The sequence below is a fragment of the Cucurbita pepo genome, chromosome LG06 (genome assembly GCF_002806865.2).
Source record: "Cucurbita pepo subsp. pepo cultivar mu-cu-16 chromosome LG06, ASM280686v2, whole genome shotgun sequence".
Taxonomy (NCBI): domain Eukaryota; kingdom Viridiplantae; phylum Streptophyta; class Magnoliopsida; order Cucurbitales; family Cucurbitaceae; genus Cucurbita; species Cucurbita pepo.
In genome coordinates this window covers 9,887,597-9,907,681 of record NC_036643.1, presented here as the reverse complement: position 1 = coordinate 9,907,681, position 20,085 = coordinate 9,887,597, and the positions used below count along the sequence as shown (strand labels likewise).

The 20,085-nt window shown below is 40.8% G+C and overlaps 2 protein-coding genes across 3 annotated transcripts; both read right to left on the bottom strand.

The window, feature by feature from the left end:
• Window positions 1-1,582: 1,582 nt before the first annotated feature.
• LOC111796939 lies at window positions 1,583-6,649 on the bottom strand. 2 transcript variants are annotated; one of them, XM_023679758.1, is made up of 5 exons: window positions 6,505-6,649; window positions 6,373-6,426; window positions 6,029-6,080; window positions 2,030-2,092; window positions 1,583-1,910 (listed from the first exon to the last, which is right to left on the bottom strand). In XM_023679758.1, the coding sequence occupies exons 1-5, from the start codon at window positions 6,579-6,581 to the stop codon at window positions 1,761-1,763; spliced, it is 396 nt and encodes a 131-aa protein (XP_023535526.1). In that variant the 5' UTR covers window positions 6,582-6,649; the 3' UTR covers window positions 1,583-1,760. The 2 variants fall into 2 exon arrangements, with proteins under 2 accessions (XP_023535526.1, XP_023535527.1); XM_023679759.1 differs by lacking the exon at window positions 2,030-2,092 and having other exon boundaries at window positions 1,583-1,973.
• Window positions 6,650-8,082: 1,433 nt separating this feature from the next.
• On the bottom strand, window positions 8,083-20,085 carry LOC111796915 (bifunctional aspartokinase/homoserine dehydrogenase 1, chloroplastic-like). The gene is made up of 18 exons (XM_023679716.1): window positions 19,818-20,085; window positions 18,131-18,198; window positions 17,674-18,048; window positions 17,281-17,369; window positions 16,887-17,190; window positions 16,320-16,372; window positions 16,035-16,243; window positions 15,837-15,924; window positions 15,646-15,759; window positions 14,479-14,577; window positions 14,204-14,398; window positions 13,281-13,363; window positions 12,651-12,876; window positions 12,258-12,403; window positions 10,217-10,352; window positions 10,032-10,115; window positions 9,858-9,950; window positions 8,083-8,476 (listed from the first exon to the last, which is right to left on the bottom strand). The coding sequence occupies exons 1-18, from the start codon at window positions 19,964-19,966 to the stop codon at window positions 8,231-8,233; spliced, it is 2,757 nt and encodes a 918-aa protein (XP_023535484.1). The 5' UTR covers window positions 19,967-20,085; the 3' UTR covers window positions 8,083-8,230.

Sequence of the window (20,085 nt, the reverse complement as noted above, 5' to 3'; positions counted from 1 at the left end):
TTGACATGGCTAAGTTTAGGGACACCTCCCCTCGAACAAAGTATGTCTCTCCATAATCGAGCCTCGAATCCTTTTTCTTTTGGAGTCTTAGTCATTATTCGCCGATGTGGGACTTTCATCCAACACCTCCCCTTAATCGATTTCATCCAACACATCCCCTCGAAAAGTACACCTCCCCTTAATCGAGGCTCGACTCTTTTGTTTGACATTTGAGGATTCTATTGAGACGTGGCTAAGTTTAGGGCATATGGCTCTGATACCATGTTAGATGAACACGACTCTCCAATGGTATGATATTGTCCACTTTGAGTATAAGTTCCCATGATTTTGCTTCAGGCTCCCCCAAGAGGCCTCATTCAATGAAGATAGTATTCTTTAATTATAAATTCATGATTATTCCCTAAATTAGCGGGACCTTCATCTAACAAGATTAACAGAAATTTATTATTTAACATTTTTGGTATTTAAACTCTGTATTTTTAGAAAAAATATTGTCAATTAATAACAACTTAGTTGTTTATAAATAAATTTTATATCTAACCAAGTACCATATCTAAATTAATATTTATTAAAATTTAAAGACTAAATTGTATTGTTTTGAAATTACTAGATTAAATTTAAGAATTAAATTATTATTTTCGTGAAAGTTCACAAACAAAATAAAATTTAACTAATTATTTATTATAAGATAAAAGAATAAATAATATTCTTTCCCAAGATGCTTCAGATTTTGACATTTCTTTTGTTTTTCTATTTGCTATGGGTGGCCTCAAAGGTTTCAATAAATAATAAATAATAATAATAATAATAAAAAACACAAAAAATGCATCAATAATTATTTATCAAAGCAAATATCCTCGCCTACAACTGCACCTTCGTCGTTGTATCTAGGGGTGTACATTCAACCGACAATCTGACAACATCAAAGCAAATATCTTCACCTTCACTTTCAGTTGTATCTAGGAGTGTACATTCAAACGACAACCTGACAACCCGGACCAATCCAACCCGAAAATCCAAACTATAAGAGTTGGGTTGGATTAACTTTTTGAGTTCATTTTTTTGAACCCAAACAGACACGGTATGATTTCGGATTCATGAGAGAAAACCCTGAGTTGACCCAAGCCAAATAAAAATATATAAAACCCCGAGTTCAATGCTTTATACTAATCCTTTTTATTGATATCTTCTCAAATCCTTTTTATTGATATCGAACTTTTAATTATGTTTTATCTAGGATTGTATTCGAAAAATTATAAATTTTGAATAAATAAAACTTTAAAAAATAATTTTTTTTAACAACCCGAACCCAACCCAACTGAACCCAACCCAACTGGAAAATAGAGGGTTGAGTTGAGTTGTGAAAATTTTTGGATTGGGTTGGGTTACCAATCTAACCAACAGGGTTGGGTTACCAATCTAACCAACAGGGTTGGGTCAAAAAAACTCCAACCCGGATCATGTACACCACTAGTTGAATCAATTAGAACTCCAGAGTAATAATTAAATTAATTTAAACTCTAAACTCTCGTAGATATATTAATTTAAACCCTTTATAAGATAATTTTTCATCTCTTCTCGATGAATTAATTTATGAAATTTTAGGATTTAAATTGATACAATTAATAGCGTGAGATTTTACGTGATACAACTTTTAAAGTTTAGAAGTATAAATTGATATTAGCCCTAATCTCTCTCGAACTCGAACTCGTTACCTCGATCTCCAAGTCTCAAGTGAGTGAGGATGAATTTACATTCAGCTAGCTGTGATCAATTCTTTCATCCTGTAAATGCAAGGAGCTAGTGGGAACTGAAGGAGAAGTTACTCTGTGGAAGCCATGGCGGAATGCTGGGTATTGCATGGACGACATGAATTTCTCAAGCCTTTGATGCAGACTTGCTTGTAGTACCTGAGGTGAAAGTAGCTCTGGGTTTTCAAGAGCCTTAGCTGTGGATGTTGCAGCAATATTAACCTGCAACGAAAGGAGAATCGTGAGAATTGGAGGAAAGGGTCGGGCNCTTGTAGTACCTGAGGTGAAAGTAGCTCTGGGTTTTCAAGAGCCTTAGCTGTGGATGTTGCAGCAATATTAACCTGCAACGAAAGGAGAATCGTGAGAATTGGAGGAAAGGGTCGGGCAACCCGCTCTTTAATTCAAATGTTATTTTCTGAAAACATCCAATGTGAGATCCCACATCCGTTGGGGAAGAGAATGAAACATTTTTTATAAAGGTGTGAAAACCTCTCCCTAACAGAAGTGTTTTAAGACCTAGAAGGGAAAGCCTAAAGAGGACAATATTTGCTAGCGGTGGGCTTGGGTTGTTACAAATGGTATTAAAGCTAAATACCGGGCGATGTGTCAGCAAGAAGGCTGAGCTCCAAAGGGGGTGGACACGAGGCGGTGTGCCAGGCCCCAAAGGGGGTGGATTGGGGGGTCCTACATCAATTGGAGAAGGGAACGAGTGTCCGCGAGGACGTTGGGTCCTGAAAGGGGGTGGATTGTGAGATTCCACATCAGTTGAGGAGGAGAACGAAGTATTCTTTATAAGGATTTGGAAATCTCTCCCTAGCAGACGCGTTTTAAAACCTTAAGGAAAGCCCGAAAGGTAAAACCTAAAGAGGACAATATTATCGGCTTGGGCTGTTACATCCAAAATCATACCATCGCGGAGAGTCGAAATTAGAAATAATTCACTCCAAAATATCTCAGGCCCCGGGAGAAGCATGATCAATTGGAGAGCATGGAGGGAGCAACAACACGTAAAATTACCTATTTTAAATGGTTTTGTGAAATTGAAGGTCAAGATCCCCCAGAAGGGGAAAGTTTTTAGTGGTTAGTTGCTCCCAGTGTTCATCCAAAAGAAGATTAGAACGTGGGTGGTTCTTTAACTGATATTAAAACCACTTATTTCCCTCCTGCTTGATCTTTATCCACCCCTTGTGTAGCTTTGGAAGGTTACTGCCGTTTTTTTCCGTTGCAGAAAAGAGATCCCTTCCCCCCGCTTTCTAAAATGATGAATATTCAGTCCGTGGGGCTGCAGGTACTATGGATCCTCTGACTCCCAATTGGGTTGCCTTCCCAGGTCTCGCCGGTCTTGCCTGTAGGTCGTGCTGTGCCTTGAGATGGCCGTCTCCTGTCCCCCGGTGGGGAATCTGCTCCCGGGTCGTCGCTGCGTCTGGCCCGTCCTCTAGGCACCTTTGGAAGGCAGGGAGTGCTACGATGGCTATAAATTTTACCTCCCAGCCTTTCTTGACTTCAGAGGGCGTCAAGCCCACCGCTAACAGATATTATCCGTTTTGAGCCATTACATATTGCTGTCAGTCTCATGGTTTTATATAGCGGTGGGCTTAGGTTGTTACAAATGGTATCAGAGACAATCACCAAGCGGTGCAATGCATTGGTTGGAATAGCGCTAGACCCTCTCATAACAGACACATTACAAACCTTGACGGAAAGCCCGAAAAGAAAAGTCCAAAGAAGACAATGTCTACTAGTGGTGGGCTTGGACGGTTACATTCTCGGAACGTGAGCAACACTAACTAATAGAATTTATAGAAATAACTTGTAGGAGTTGCATTCCCCTTTTAACCCCTCATAGTACACATTTTTACAGTTGACAGTCTAACAAAATCATCACTTTTTGCTTTGTTCTCTTGCTCTAAAACACTAGTCAAGGCTGGAGATTGGCCAACTTTTGTGTATTGTAAAGCGTAGGGGAAGATCATTAGACAAGCAGGTTTCCTTGACATTGTATGAGTTATCTAAGTGGAAAGAAAGTGTTCTTTTGGGTGTTAGAAGGATCTTGAGAGGCCATTTTGGATCCAGTGCACTTTTACTCATATACTTGGATCCATGCATCTAATCTTCATTGTAAGCTTCCTCTTTCCTTAATAGCTCAACAAGTGGAGCTCCTTCCAGCAATTTTAATTTGACCTCTTGGTTGCTCCTTTGTTGGTAAGTTAGGGCATTAGGGATGCATAGGGAAGTCAACCTACGAGCATGGAAGAGTTACTAAATCTCTGACTGCACATGAGTTCCATAGCACTAGCTACTTAAACTCAACAGCCAAGAACAGCTAATCGGACAATTTCATCATGCTATGAGTGGATAATTTCGAAGAAAGGTTAAGCTACCTTACCTTAGTCACTAAGCAAGTGATGTTTTTTCGGGTCACTTCTATCGAATTCTTTCACTATGAACAAATATAACAGAAGTATGCATCAGGTCTCAAGCTCGAGGTACAAAAGGATAATAGAAAAGGAAGAAGGAACATAATGAATCAAAACTAACGAACCAGAACAAGCTAAAGCACTTGAATAACTTATTGAACCATGGATTTTGAAACTTGCCAACCGTCTCTGAACTTAGCTTTACATACTGAAACACAACATTGAATAACTATTTTCATTGAAGAATCAATGCCTCACAAGATCTATGTACCCCACACACCCCAAACTCTATCAAACCACAGTTCATTTCTTGTAACAATCCAAGCCATCACAAGCAGATATTAAAACTAACGAACCCGAACAAGCTAAAGCACTTGAATAACTTATTAAACATTGGATTTTGAAACTTCCCAACCGTCTCTGAACTTAGCTTTACATACTGAAACGCAACATTGAATGAATCAATGCCTCACAAGATCTGTGTACCCCACACACCCCAAACTCTATCAAACCACAGTTCATTTTCTGTAACAATCCAAGCCATCGCTAGTAGATAGTTTTAACGAACCCAAACAAGCTAAAGCACTTGAATAACTTATTAAACAATGGATTTTGAAACTTCCCAACAGTCTCTGAACTTTGCTTTACATACTTAAACACAACACTGAATAACTATTTTCATTGAAGAATCAATGCCTCACACACCCCAAAGTCTATCAAACCACAGTTCATTTCCAGTAACAATCCAAGCCATCGTTAGCAGATATTAAAACTAATGAACCAGAACAAGCTAAAGCACTTGAATAACTTATTAAACAATGGATTTTGAAACTTCCCAATAGTCTCTAAACTTAGCTTTACATACTGNACCACAGTTCATTTCTTGTAACAATCCAAGCCATCACAAGCAGATATTAAAACTAACGAACCCGAACAAGCTAAAGCACTTGAATAACTTATTAAACATTGGATTTTGAAACTTCCCAACCGTCTCTGAACTTAGCTTTACATACTGAAACGCAACATTGAATGAATCAATGCCTCACAAGATCTGTGTACCCCACACACCCCAAACTCTATCAAACCACAGTTCATTTTCTGTAACAATCCAAGCCATCGCTAGTAGATAGTTTTAACGAACCCAAACAAGCTAAAGCACTTGAATAACTTATTAAACAATGGATTTTGAAACTTCCCAACAGTCTCTGAACTTTGCTTTACATACTTAAACACAACACTGAATAACTATTTTCATTGAAGAATCAATGCCTCACACACCCCAAAGTCTATCAAACCACAGTTCATTTCCAGTAACAATCCAAGCCATCGTTAGCAGATATTAAAACTAATGAACCAGAACAAGCTAAAGCACTTGAATAACTTATTAAACAATGGATTTTGAAACTTCCCAATAGTCTCTAAACTTAGCTTTACATACTGAAACACAACACTGAATAACTATTTTCATTGAAGAATCAATGCCTCACAAGATCTATGTACCCCACACACCCCAAACTCTATCAAACCACAGCCCATATATTGTCCGTTTTAGCCCTTTATGTATCGCCATCAGTCTCACGGTTTTAAAACACGTCTACTAAGGAGAGGATTCCACACCATTCTAAGGAAGGTTTTCTTCCTCTCTCCAACCAACGTGGCATCTCACATTTACCATTTCAATTTCAATTTCATAAACATTGATTGCGAAGTTCTTTTCCTAAAAGTTCACTAGACAGGAAGCTTCCTCTTCCTCCATTTTTGTTCACATATTTCGATCTAATTCGATCGTTTTATTTTTCATAGAGAAAGAAAATTAAACACAAAAACAGTAATTAACAGTGGATAAGATTAGAGGCATACCATCTGCGCGACTGAATTAACCAGCGTTTTCGCGAGGGGCGCAATGCAAAACCTAAAAAAGATAAGATACGATCAGTACGTCAATCTAAAATTGCTATCATCTGCTTGGTAAACAAGAAGCTTGAGTAACCTAATCGGAAACAATAACTATTCAAAAAGCAAAGAGAAAGCACAAATGTACTTGAGAAACGAAAAATCGAAACCACTTTTGTCATAACAAGAAAAGAATCAAGCAAACAAATCGAAAAAGAAGCCTCGCTCAATCTTTGAGAACTGAAAATCGAAACAACAGAAAGCGCGACAGGCAACGCTGATGAACAATGAACGCAAAGAAACACACATACATTCCTCGGCCACCGGCCAAAGCTTCATCCGAAGGATTTTTCCATTCATCAATCCTGCAAAACAAAGGGAAACATCATCAAAATCCAAATTACGAATTTACAGACAGTGAGCTGAAATCGAGAGATACTAACACCCAACCGTAGCGACGATCGAAGAGAAGGCGCCTAGAGTCTGTGCATAGTTTGGATTCCGTAAAAGTTTTGTCCATCTTGTCGCAATTGTTCGAGTTGTTATTTGTGTTCGGCTCACTGCTCAACGCCTTGTAAATGCCCGGCCATTTTCTTTCCTATCTTAGGGTGTACATTCAACTCGGCAACCCGACAACCCGATCAACCCAACTCGATTATAAGGGTTGGGTTGGATTGAATTAGCATTTCGAGTAGGGTTGGATTCATTTTTCTGAACCCGAACTGAATCGATTCAGTTTCGGGTTTATGAACAAAACGATTCAGTTTCGAGTTTATGAACAAAACGTTCGAATTGACCCGAGCCAAATAAAATATATAGAAATATTAGGAAGATTCTTTGATGGGTTTGCTAGAGTGATATTTAAATTGTCTGTTATTTTTAATTTATTTGTTTNTTTTTTTTTTTTTTTAAATACCTTAATATTTCATACTCTTTTTAAAACACGTTAGAATAAACTATAACTAATTTATTCTTTTCATGATCTAACGTCGTATTTTTGTTACTTCAACCAATTCTAAAAAATGTCGGTATTTAGTTGTTTTTAGTTTTATAACAATATTGAACTATGTTAACATGTTACAATTTTCGCTCGTTATTATTATTTTTTTTCATTTATTTTGGGTTGAGCTGATTTTTTGAAAAATCGAGAATTCAGATCTATAACGACCCCCGAGCCCAATGCTAGCAGATATTGTCTTCTTTAAATTTCCCTTTTCGAGGACTTTTCCCTCAAGATTTTTAATTCAGATCTATAACAGCCCGAGTCCACTTCTTTAAACTTTCCCTTTAGGACTTTTCCCTCAACATACATTTTTAATTCAGATCTATAACAGCCCGAGCCCACTTCTTTAAACTTTCCCTTTCGAGGACTTTTCCCTCAACATTTTTAATTCAGATCTATAACAGCCCGAGCCCACTTCTTTAAACTTTCCCTTTCGAGAACTTTTCCCTCCAGATTTTTTATTTAGATCTATAACAGCCCAAGCCCACTGTTAGCAGATAATGTTCGGTTTCCGCACCTTATAACCGCACCTTATAAAAAATGCTTCAAGTTCCGCACTCCGCACTCTTATAAAAAATGTTTCATTCTCCCCAACGGATGTAGAATCTCAATATCTATTTACGAGTTGACATTTTTTTGTCTGGTCAACTCGATCAACCCAAAAACAGGGTTGTAATTCAACTCAACCTTACCCTTTTCCGAAAAAATTAAGAATATTTGACCATTGTTATTTGACATTTGTAAACAATTTTTGTGAGTCGTTATAAAATTTTAGTTATAAATGTAACACGTATTCTCGATAAGTAAATTTTTTTAAATAATTAAAAAAATGAGAACTTGAAAATTTAACCCAACTCCACTCTGATTAGGTTGTACGCTCTATTCGAATTACTCGAGTCACCAACTCAACCAACCCCAAATGTCCGGTTGGTCCAACATTTTTTTCCAACCCGACCAAATCCGTGTACACCCCTAATAGTTCGATTCTCAATAATATATTTGTCGAACCCGAGCGAAAAAAAAGATAAAACAAGCTCGATTTTATTAAGAATTAAAATTCCCAACATAGAAGAACCTACATTGCAAACAAAAAAGACGCAAGGCAAAAGAGACCGTCCCAACAACCAAAAGAGAACATAGAGACTAGGAAACTAACGAGGATGGGATTATGATGGAGCACCAAGGTAAGATGCTAGCCTCAAGATGTCACTGAAGATCCCACCTGCTGTCACTTGAGCCCCGGCGCCCGGTCCCCGAACTATTAAAGGCTGAGTTCTGTACCTCGTCGTGGTGAAAGCGATGATGTTGTCGGATCCTGAAAGTTGTGCAAATGGGTGATCGTTCTTGTACCTTTGCATCTCGACGAAGCCTCTTTTATTTTCGACATCGACCACCCCGACGTATCGCAACACCTTTAGAAAATAATACGGGGTTTACATGAACACCAGATAAAAGAGAATCCAGGTAATCAAATACACAGACAGAGCTACGATACTGATAAGGTGATCGTTCTTGTTCTTTTTTGGGCTCTCTTTCGAGCTTTCCCACAAGGTTTTAAAACGCGTCTACTAAGGAGAGGTTTCCACACCATTGCAAGGAATGTTTCGTTCCTCTCTCCAACCTATGTGGGATCTCACAGTTCATCCCCCTTGGGTTCCCGGCGTTTATGCTGGCACACTGCCCGATATCTAGCTCTGATAGAATTTGTAACCCAAGCCTACCGTTAGCGGATATTGTCCTCTTTGGGTTTTCCCTTCCGGACTTCCTCTCAAGGTTTTTCAAATACATCTGCTAGGGAGAGGTTTCCACACCCTTATAAGGAATGCTTCGTTCCCTCTCCAACCGATGTGGGATCTCACAATCCACCCCGTTGAAGGTCCAGCGTCCTCGCTGGCACACCGCCCAGTGACTAACTCTAATACTATTTATAACAGCCCAAGCCTACCGCTAGCAAATATTGTCCTCTTTGGGCTTTCCCTACCAAGCTTCCCCTCAAGGTTTTTAAAACACGTATACTAGGGAGAGGTTTCCACACCCTTATCAGGAATGTTTCGTTCCCCTCTCCAACCGATGTGGGAGAGGTTTTCACACCCGAATGCTACGTTCCCCTCTCCAACCGATGTGGGATCTCACAATCCACCCCATTGAGGGCCTAGTGTCCTCGTTGGCACACCGCCCAGTGTCCAACTCTGATACTATTTGTAACAGCCTAAGCCTACCGCTAGCAGATATTGTCCTCTTTGGGCTTTCTCTACCGGGCTTCTCCTTTAGGTTTTTAAAACACGTAGGCTAGTGAGTGGTTTCCACACCCTTGTAAGGAATGCTTCGTTCCCCTCTCCAACCGATGTGGGAGAGATTTCCACACCCTTACAAGGAATGCTTCGTTCCCCTCTCCAACCGATGTGGGATCTCACAATCCACCCCGTTAAAGGCCCAACGTTTTCCCTGGTACACCGCCCAGTGTCTAACTCTGATACTATTTGTAACAGCCCAAGCCTACCACTAGCAGATATTATCCTCTTTGGGCTTTCCTTACCGAGCTTCCCCTCAAGGTTTTTTTAAAACACGTATGCTAAGGAAAGGCTTCCACACTCTTATAAGGAATGCTTCGTTCCCCTCTCCAACCGATACGTAATGCATGTAACTTTACGTATGCCGTATGCTCAAGAAAACCATGGATATGCACATTTTTGGTTCAACAAAGACCAACTCAACTCACAGCAGCTTAAAATACACTATGAACCTATATTTCTAAATAACTAACTTGCAGAACAAATTTGTAGAGATACTCACTTCCCCAGCATTCTCAGCCTCCTGTCGTTTCCTCGTCAGCTCGACATCGAACCGTGGCAATTGTTGCATGAACTCCTCAGCGGACGCACTGGCCTATAGTACATTAGAGGTCCAAGTCAACAATGGACTACAAAATTTAAGCATTAAATGGTTAAACATATCATTTAGCCATACTCTTAATGGCTCTGGCACGAGGTTTTCCACGGGGATATCGGCTAGTTCGAGTTTCAAACCCGATTCTCTTGCAAGAATGATCACCTGAAACACGAACGAAACTTAAAGCATAAACAATTTTTACACGGGCGATTCAGAACACATGTTTTCGGATTTTACACAGGCGATTCAGAACACGTGTTTACCTTTCTGGCAACATCGGTTCCGGATAAATCATCTCTTGGATCGGGCTCGGTATAACCCGCTTGCTTTGCTTCGGATACGATGTCGCTAAAAGATTTACCGCTCGTAAAGTTGTTGAAGATGTAACTCAATGTCCCACTGCAGCAGAAAATAACATGAAAGCAAAGACTGTCAAATTATAGGAATGCAAGGAGCCTATCCCTTCTAGATAGAATGCAACATATTAAGGGTTGTTAAGTGTGCTTAGACTGTTTTAAACGAACATTTTCAATGACGATCGAGAAATAAATCTTCTTCGACATTCAAGTCCGAGCACTGCTTCTTAGGGAAATATTAAGATATTGGAAAGAGAAAGAAGTTTTTTTGGACCTGCCCTAGAATGCGAGTAAATAGACGACGATGGCACCCCGACGTTGGTCGAACGAAAACTGACCCGGAGCTAAACCATTTTTGGAAATCCTACGATTTGATAGAGATATTGGAAATAAAGCCTATAGCACTGTAGGTACGAGATTAAAACCGAAACCCTAGTTGCCTTCAATTCAAAATACCTAAAAATTCAAGGCAATCAATGATGATCGAGAAATAAATCTTCTTCGACATTCAAGTTCAAGCACTCCTCGGGGAATATTAAGATATTGGAAAGAGAAGACAGATTTTCAGAATTGCCCTAGAACGCAAGTAAATAGATGCCGATGGCACCCCGACATCGATCGAACGAAAATTGGCAGGGAGCGAAATCCTTTTTGGAAACCCAGATATTGGAAAGAAAGCCTATAGCACTGTACATACGAGATTAAAACCGAAACCCTAATTTGGAAACCCTAGTTGGGCTGATCGTCACCGAAACCCTAATTTGGAAACCCTGGTTGGGCCGTTTGACGATGTACATTTTAGTTGCCTTCATTTCGAAACACCTAAATTCAAGGCAATCAATGACAATCGAGAAATAAATCTTATTTCGACACTTAAGTCCGAACACTACTTCCTAGGGGAATATTAAGATATTGGAAAGAGAAGATAGCTTTTCGGAACTGCCCTAGAACGCAAGCAAGTAGACGCCGATGGCACTTCGACGTCGAACGAACGAAAACTGACCGAGAGCTAAACCATTTTTGGAAACCCTATGATTTGACAGAGATATTGGAATAAAAAGGCCTATAGCACTGTACGTACGAGATTAAAACCAAAACCCTAATTAGAAAACCTTGGTTGGGCCGTTTGACGATCGTACATTTTAGTTGCCTTCATTTTGAAATACCTAAATTCAAGGCAATCAATCACGATCGAGAAATAAATCTTCAATCTACACTGCTATACCTACCCTCTAAAAGCTCTCGAAATCCGTAGGAAGATTCGAGTGGAAGTTTCGCTGGTTGGGTAATCTAGAAAAATGGGGAAGAACGGACGGGATGCTTTTAACACACATCAAGTATAAATTTGTATGCACGGTCTATATTGACGTTTTCGACCGGGATGCTTTTAACACACATCAAGTATAAATTTGTATGCATGGTCTATATTGACGTTTTTTTGGGTATGAAAAACCGAATTTTCATTGAGAAAAAGGAAAAAGATACATAAACCTACAAAAAAGAAAGTCTACGAAAGGGGGCCGACTCAATCAAGGGCCTCCGGTCAAGTAAAAATAAGATCAAGAGTACAATAAAAAAAAGGGCTTTGTCACATCGATTGGAGAGGCGAACGAAACATTCTTTATAAGGTGTGGAAACCTCTCCCTAGCAGACGCGTTTTAAAAACCTTGAAGGAAAGCTTGGATGGGAAAGCCCAAAGTTGCTAGCGGTGGGTTTGGGCTGTTACACTAACATGGGACTAAACATTACTCGAAGACCTCTTTGAACTCCTAAAGATTCTATCATTTCTCTCGCACCCTCACCTAGCACGAAAAAACGCCCTTTGAGCGAACAAAGCTATGGTACTTGGGTCCAGATAAAATAGTCATATACCCTAGCAGTATGGGGACAATTATGTTAGGTGAAGAAAATATAAAGCAAAACTTTATTCAAAGAGAGGACAAACAACCTGAAGATGCCTTCAATACGTAATATTTTGTCTCCGGTTTCGAGCAAACCACGTAGCGTGCTAATGATTGGAAGACCGGCTCCTACCGTAGCTTCGTAAAAGTAATGAGTATACGACTGTCGTTGAAGAGCTCTCAACTTCAAATACTGGATTGAACAGCAAAGACGTAACCAAAGAATTAGTATGGCACATTCGAAACAGTAATTTGCAATGTAACATAAACGACACGGTTTAATCATTCGTGATTTCGAGTCTGAAATTTTCTGTTAACCAAAGCCGTACCGAACATGAAAAACCCAGAAACTAAAAACCTTTGCATTCTATAGCTGTCAATACGTTTCGTTTCGAAAGGGACGTGAAGGGTAAGAGAAGTAATTTCCATATAGGAGGTACCTGATCGAGCGGTCCCGAGTTAGCCCTTTTATTTGGAGTAATGACATGAATTCCTCTTCGAAGCCAGTTGTAGTAATGGCTAGCAATATCAGGATTGGCCGTGCAATCGACCAAAACGGTGTTCGGAATAAAATGATTTTGATGCACATGCTGCACGAACCGTTCCATATCTGCCGTTTCGCCTCTCTCACCTTGAAGTTCTCTCCAATTAGTTAAGTCGACTCCCCTACAATCATATATCATAAATAATTAGATCGAGTATAATGGCAGCCTTTAAACGAAACAGCGCCAAACTTTACGTCTCCAATGGGCATTAACCAAAAGAGCGTTTCGATTACGAAGGGATTCGTGGAGAGCATCGAGCGTGAGAACGCCAAGGATCAATGAGAAAATTGATGCATAGAAAACATAGAGACGAGAACGTAAAAATACAGAGGATGATAATAAGAAACAAGCCTACTCTACGTTCGAAATTTTAGAACATCAGAAGATAACACGTTCAGGAGAACGACCTTTCTCGAGTACATCCACGTAACACACGTACATCATAATGGCAAACAATAATGGAATCGTGAATAACCCTATACGGTACAAATGATGAAAGGAATTGAAATCGAGTTTTAAACTTACTCGTCGCACAAAAGCATGCTTTTGGAGCTAATAATTCCGAGGACACGTAAATCGATGTTAAAGTCTTCTTTGAGAACGGATGCCTGCGAAAGAACAATTCTTATAAACATGTTAGAACTCAAAATGAACACTTCAATGACCAATCCACCCCCTTCGGAGCCCAGCGACCTTGCTGGCACACCGTCTCATGTCCACCCCCCGAAGGCATATCACCCGGTGTCTGGCTCTGATACCATTTGTAACAGACCAACCCCACCACTAGCAGATACTGTCCTCTTTGAGCTTTCCCTTTCGGGCTTCCCCTCGAGGTTTTTAAGACACATCTACTAGGGAGAGGTTTCCACACCCTTATAAAGAATGTTTCGTTCGCCTCTCCAATCGATGTGGGATCTCACAATCCACCTCCCTTCGAGGCCCAGCGTCCTAGCTGGCACACCGCCCGGTGTCCACCCCCTTTCGGGGCCCAGCGTCCTTGCTCGCACACCGCTTGGTGTCCACTCCCCTTTGGGACTCAGCGTCCTTGTTGGCACACCGCCCGGTGTCTGACTCTCTTTAGGAAGAGGTTTCCACACCCTTATAAAGAATGTTTCGTGCCACTTTCCAAGCCCACCGCTAGCAGATGTTGTCCTCTTTGGGCTTTCCCTTTCGGGTTTTCCCTCAAGGTTTTTAAAATGTGTTTGCTAGGGAGAGGTTTCCACACCCTTACAAAGAATGTTTTGTTTTCCTCCCCAACCGATGTGACATCTCACAGGCGACCAAATTTTGGAGCATGCCGATGGAAAACTTTGGTTGGTCTACTGCCTTCCCAACCATGGACACGGGACATGTGGCAATTATCCACATGGATTTGGATAGCACCACAAAGGTAAAATAACTTCGAAAGAAAACCCAGATTAATAAAGGATTTCGTTCATAAAGATCACCTGATCCTTTAGCTGCTCGAGTAACGTGGCACCAATAAGTCCAGGTCCGATGATTCCCATTGCAATCGTTGTCCTTGACAGGTAAAATCTCGAGTGCACGGCTCTCAAGGCTTTTATAGAATCTTCTCGCCTAACGACTACAGTAATGTTGTATTCCGTGCAGCCTTGGGCAATAGCTCGGATATTTATGTTAGCCTGCATTGTAACTTACCATCATTATTCATGTAGAGAAAATAAATTACACAACATAACTAAGTGAATAAGTAATTTGTGACCTTTGCCAGTGCATTGAAAAGGGTGGCACTGACTCCCGGAGTACTCGCCATTCTCTGTCCGACCGCTGCCAAAATGCTACAGTTCGGAACAACTGCGACCTGAGGATCATATTATATTATATTCTCTTTCACGGTACTCGGTAAAAACTCGGTTACTTATTAAATAAAATAATACAGATTGTATTCTGATGGAAACAGAAAACCTGAAGCAGATATCTCCAAAGTGAAGGGATTCATGTTCTTTGGTGCACAATAAGATGTTTAGTATTCTTATCCTCAATGAACACTAGGCTGCTAGGCTACATTATTCCTTGGTATAAATCGTGGCTTGATTTTGGATGTAACAGCCCAAGCCGATATTGTCCTCTTTGGGTTTACCTTACGGGTTTTCCTTCAAGGTTTTAAAACGTGTCTGCTAGGGAGAGGTTTCCACATCCTTATAAAGAATGCTTCGTTCTCCTCCCCAACCGATGTGGGATCTTACAATCCCCCCCCCCTTCGGAGCCCAACGTCCTTGCTAGCACACCGCCTCGTGTCCACCCCCCTTCGGGGCTCAGCCTCCTCGCTGGCACATCACTCGGTGTTTGGCTCTTATACTATTTGTAACAGCCCAAGCCCACTACTAGCAGATATTGTCATCTTTGAGCTTCCCCTCAAGGTTTTTAAAATGCGTCTGCTGGGGAGAGGTTTCCACACCCATATAAAGAATGTTTCGTTTTCCTCCCCAATCGATGTGGGATCTCACAATTCACCCCCTTCGGGGCCCAGCGTCCTCGCTGACACTCGTTCCCTTCTCCAATCGATGTGGGATCCCCCAATCCACCCCCTTTCGGGCCAACGTTCTTGTTGGCACACCACCTCGTGTCCACCCCCTTCAGGGCTCAGCCTCCTCGCTAGCACACCGCCCGGAATCTGGCTCTGATACCATTTGTAACAACTCAAGCTCACCGCTAGCAGATATTATTCTCTTTAGGTTTTCCCTCAAGGTTTTCAAAATGCGTCTACTAGGGAGAGGTTTCCACACCCTTATAAAGAATGTTTCGTTCTCCTACCCAACCGATGTGAGATCTCACAAGATTGATCTTTTTCATTGTTCAAAGAAATAAATTATCCCCACACTCGGGAAGGAAGGAAAATCTGACTCCTCGAGTCAAAACAATTAATTACCTGCGAAAGGCGCCCTGCCTCCAAGGCTTGACGGAATCTAGATTTCAAAGCCTCAGCAACAGCTTTTACTTCCTTCTCGGGCACCGCAAAACACACAGAATGTTCACTACTAGCCTGCATTAACCTTCGTATAAGCATCATACAACAAAGTCTAGATTAAAGTCGAAAAAGAAGAGGTTATATCGAATCACCTGAGAAATCATAATAACATTAGCTCCTACATCTTTAACAGCACCAAAAATGGCATTGGCGGTACCCGGGACACCAGCCATTCCAGTGCTGGAGAAAAATTGGGGGACGAGGTACGGAAATGAGATTACGATATCAGTAAGGAAGACATACTTATAGTTTAAGACAAAGATGGATACGTAACGACGAACTAAACTCACCCTTCAACGTTTATAAGCGCAACATTGTCGATAGTTGCAAATCCTTTAACAAAAGACACTAGACTCTCGCTTTCCTCGTCAACTGTTTGACGGCAGATCGTTGTTCCAGGTGCAGAGAGATTGAAAATGTTCCTTATGATAATCGGTATGTCATATTGCATTACTGGAATAATCGTACGAGGATGTAAAACATTTGCACCAAAATACGACTGCACGTCAATATAATATGTGTTAGCGAACGAAGCAGGTTCGATTTTCATTATAGAATACAACAACCAGACTTACCATCTCCCAGGCCTCTTGATAGGACAATGTCTTTAAAACAACTGCTTCCTTAACTGCACAAGAAATAAACCTCATGATATAGCAACATTGCTGCTTTGATGATATTAAAGTTCTAATATAAAGCATCGAGACGTTTTTTAAATACAAGCATAGAGATTTCGAGTATAATGTGTTAGGAATCACGGATCTCCACAATGGTATGATATTGTCCACTTTGAGCGTAAGCTCTCGTGGCTTCTTCAAAAGACCTCATACCAATGGAGATGTATTCCTTACTTATAAACCCATGATCATTCCCGAAACTCACTATCATTACCTAAATTAGCCAATGTGGGACTCCATCCCAACAATCCTCAACAATAGCAACATTGCTGCTTCGATGAGATTAAATTTGCAATAAATAGGGCAGATGTATTAAAAGACGAGACCGAACCTGGATCCATATAGCCACTAAAGTTCTAATATAAAGCATCCGAACGTTTTTAAATACAAGCATAGAGATTTCGAGTATAATGTACTTAAATGATTCATATAATTACGAGTTAAGCACAAAAGTACGACATATACCTTTCCTCGGATCTGCACTATAAACACCATCGACATCGGTCCAAATAGTGACTCTCCGAGACGTTAATAGAGCACCCATTATCGCAGCAGAAAAGTCACTCCCATCTCTCTTTAAAGTAGTAGGTATGTTTTGATGTGTACTCGCAATAAAACCGGTTGCAATGATTATCTTGGCCGAGTTTTTGGAATACCATCGCTCAAGTCTTCGAGCAGATTCCGAAAAGTCGGGATCAACTTGATTTGAAGAAGTGGGATTTACTATCAAAACTTCCCTTGTATCCATCCACTTGCAATCAAACCCCCTCTAACGAAACACTTGAAAGGATCAGTATCGCATATCGGTAACAGATTTGCAAGCTGCATTAACAAATAAAACGAAAAACACGTGCCATACCTGTCTAATAACAGCCGACAACAAACTAGCGGACCACAATTCTCCATGTCCTACAACAAAATCGGTAAAGGATTCCATGGCATGACCAGCTGCAAGATGATACGAAGCAAGTCACGGGTCAATGTATTTTCTACCACGAAAGGTCAACTAGTCGTGAAGAAAAGAATGCCCAACGACAACACGGGGATCAAAATCAGACTAAATTACTTATTTTCAGTGAGATTTTCATCAAAGAACTCTATATATTAAATCTTAGGTACGTAGCCATCATGACTTGAACCAGTTCTCGCTAAGCCCTTCATTGACGGTGGTATACGCTATGGAGATACTAGATGGTATCATATCGTCCACCGAACAATGCACAATCAATGATGTAAGAGTATACCTACTTACCAATATAAATTGCTTGAAGCATAGCCAACAGATTATCAATATCATGATGCAACTGTGATAAGAAACTGGCCAGTTCTTCCCCATCAAGCAAATCGTGTGCCGTTGATTTATACTTTTCTCGAACAGCGTCTAAGGCAGATTCATAAGACTTGTCTCGTGATTGAGCCTTGTTAATGAGGTCATACATCATATCCGTCACTTTCGACATTGCTGAGACGACCACCAATTTCATCTCCGAATCATCACTAACTATTACTTCAGCAACGTTCTTAATTCGTTCTGAGTTACCGACACAGGTACCACCGAATTTATGGACGGACCAAACATCACCCTTGGGAAGTTGAACATTTTCAGTGGATTTTTCCAACGAGACGTCTGCTAAGAAGTGAAAAAACATGAAATGACTGAGTAAATGCATGACTTTAACAATTAATGAAATAGAAAGCAATCAATGGACCTGCAATGGAAGCACATATTTGTTTCCTTTGCGTCCCCCTTCTTAACCGCTGACCGACAAGGGCCATTCTGTAACACAAAACGTACCGTCCTCGTTATTCAAAAAGCATTTAGACGATGTCGAGTAAAAGCTTTGCAAGTAGATAATGTATTGACTAGATAATATAATTCAACTGTAATGACCCAAACCCATCGCTAACAGATATTGTCCTTTTTGGGTTTTTCCTTTCGGGTTTCCCCTTAAGGTTTTTAAAACGCGTCTGGTAGGGAGAGGTTTTTACACCTTTATAAAGAATGCTTTGTTCTCCTCCCCAACCGATGTGGGATCTCACAATTCACCCCCCTCCCCCCTCTTCGGTACCCAACGTCCTTGCTGGCACACCACCTCATGTCCACCCCCCTTCGGAGCTCAGTCTCCTCGCTGACTCATCACCCGATGTCTGGCTTTAATACCACTTGTAACAGCTCAAGCCCATCGCTAGCAGATATTGTCCGCTTTGGCCCGTTACATATCACTGTTAGCCTCACGGTTTTTAAAAAGCATCTGCTAGGGAGAGGTTTCCACACCCTTATAAAGAATGTTTCGTTCTCCTCCCCAACCAATGTGGGATCTCACAATCCACCCCCTTTCAGGGCCCAGCGTCCTTGCTGGCACACCGTCTCGTGTCCACCCCCCTTCGGAGCTCAGCCTCCTCGCCAACTCATCACCCGGTGTCTGGCTCTGATACCATTTATAACGGCTCAAGCCCACCACTAGCAGATATTGTCCGCTTTGGCCCATTACATATCACCGTCAGCCTCACGGTTTTTAAAAAACATCTGTTAGGAAGAGGTTTCCACACTCTTATAAAGAATGCTTCGTTCTCCTCCCCAATCGATGTGGAATCTCACAATAAAATACAAACGAGATGGATTATGGATAAATTCCAAATATCCTAGAAAATGGTACCAAGTTTTCCATTGCCGAAAATTGAACCCAGGTCTCCTAGGTGAAAGCCAAAAAAAAACCCATCTAGCAAATTATGCAAGCATTAAAATTTCCTGATAAGCTTTACCCAGGTGATTTTTATCAATGAAATGACAGTAGCTGCAGGATACAAACGTTCTGCTAAATGAGAATGGTGCAACTTCACCTCATGCATGGGTTTATAAGTAAGGAATACATCTCCATTGGCACGAGGCCTTTCGGAGAAGCCCGAAGTAAAGCCACGAGAGCTTATGCTCAAAGTGGACAATATCATACCATCGTGGAGATTCATGATTCCTAACGAATCAACCGTTACACAGCGCATTCCAAAACACCGCTAAATTACAACAAAACAATCCTCAACCAAAAAATTCCACCAAAACAACTCATCCACATGTTTAAATCAGAAAAAAGAAAGAACACGACAAGCATAAGAGAGAAAAACAATGACAAATTGAAAGAAACAATGGTTAAAAACACAATGGAGAAGAAATGTTCAAGAAAAACTTCAATGGGTAAATACCAAACAAACTCTCAGGATCAAAAACAGCGAAAGAAGAACCCACAACCAAACCCCAACAGATCTTCCAGTGCTCTAAACAAAAAACCAAAACAAACCCAGTTCGATTTCAGTTCTTAATTTCAACCCATCTAAACAAATCCAGTTTCCACAACACACAAAGAGAGAGAAAAAACAAGCCCAGATCGGGTAAATTCATACCTGTTAAGGTTAGAACGTAGGAGCGAAATGGGATGCCGGCATTGGGAGGAGGAGGAGTATAAGATGTATTTGGGATTGGACTCAATGGGCGGTGTTTGAGGCGAAAGAACATGGGATGGGTGAGATAGCACATAGGAGAGCGACGCCATTAGAATTTGGGGAAATGGGGTTTTGCAGAGACGGCTGGAGAGTGATATTAATCAGTGGTTTGTTATTGTTTGTGGGGTTTTGGGATTTCAATTGATGGGCGCTGCATGACCACGAGGGA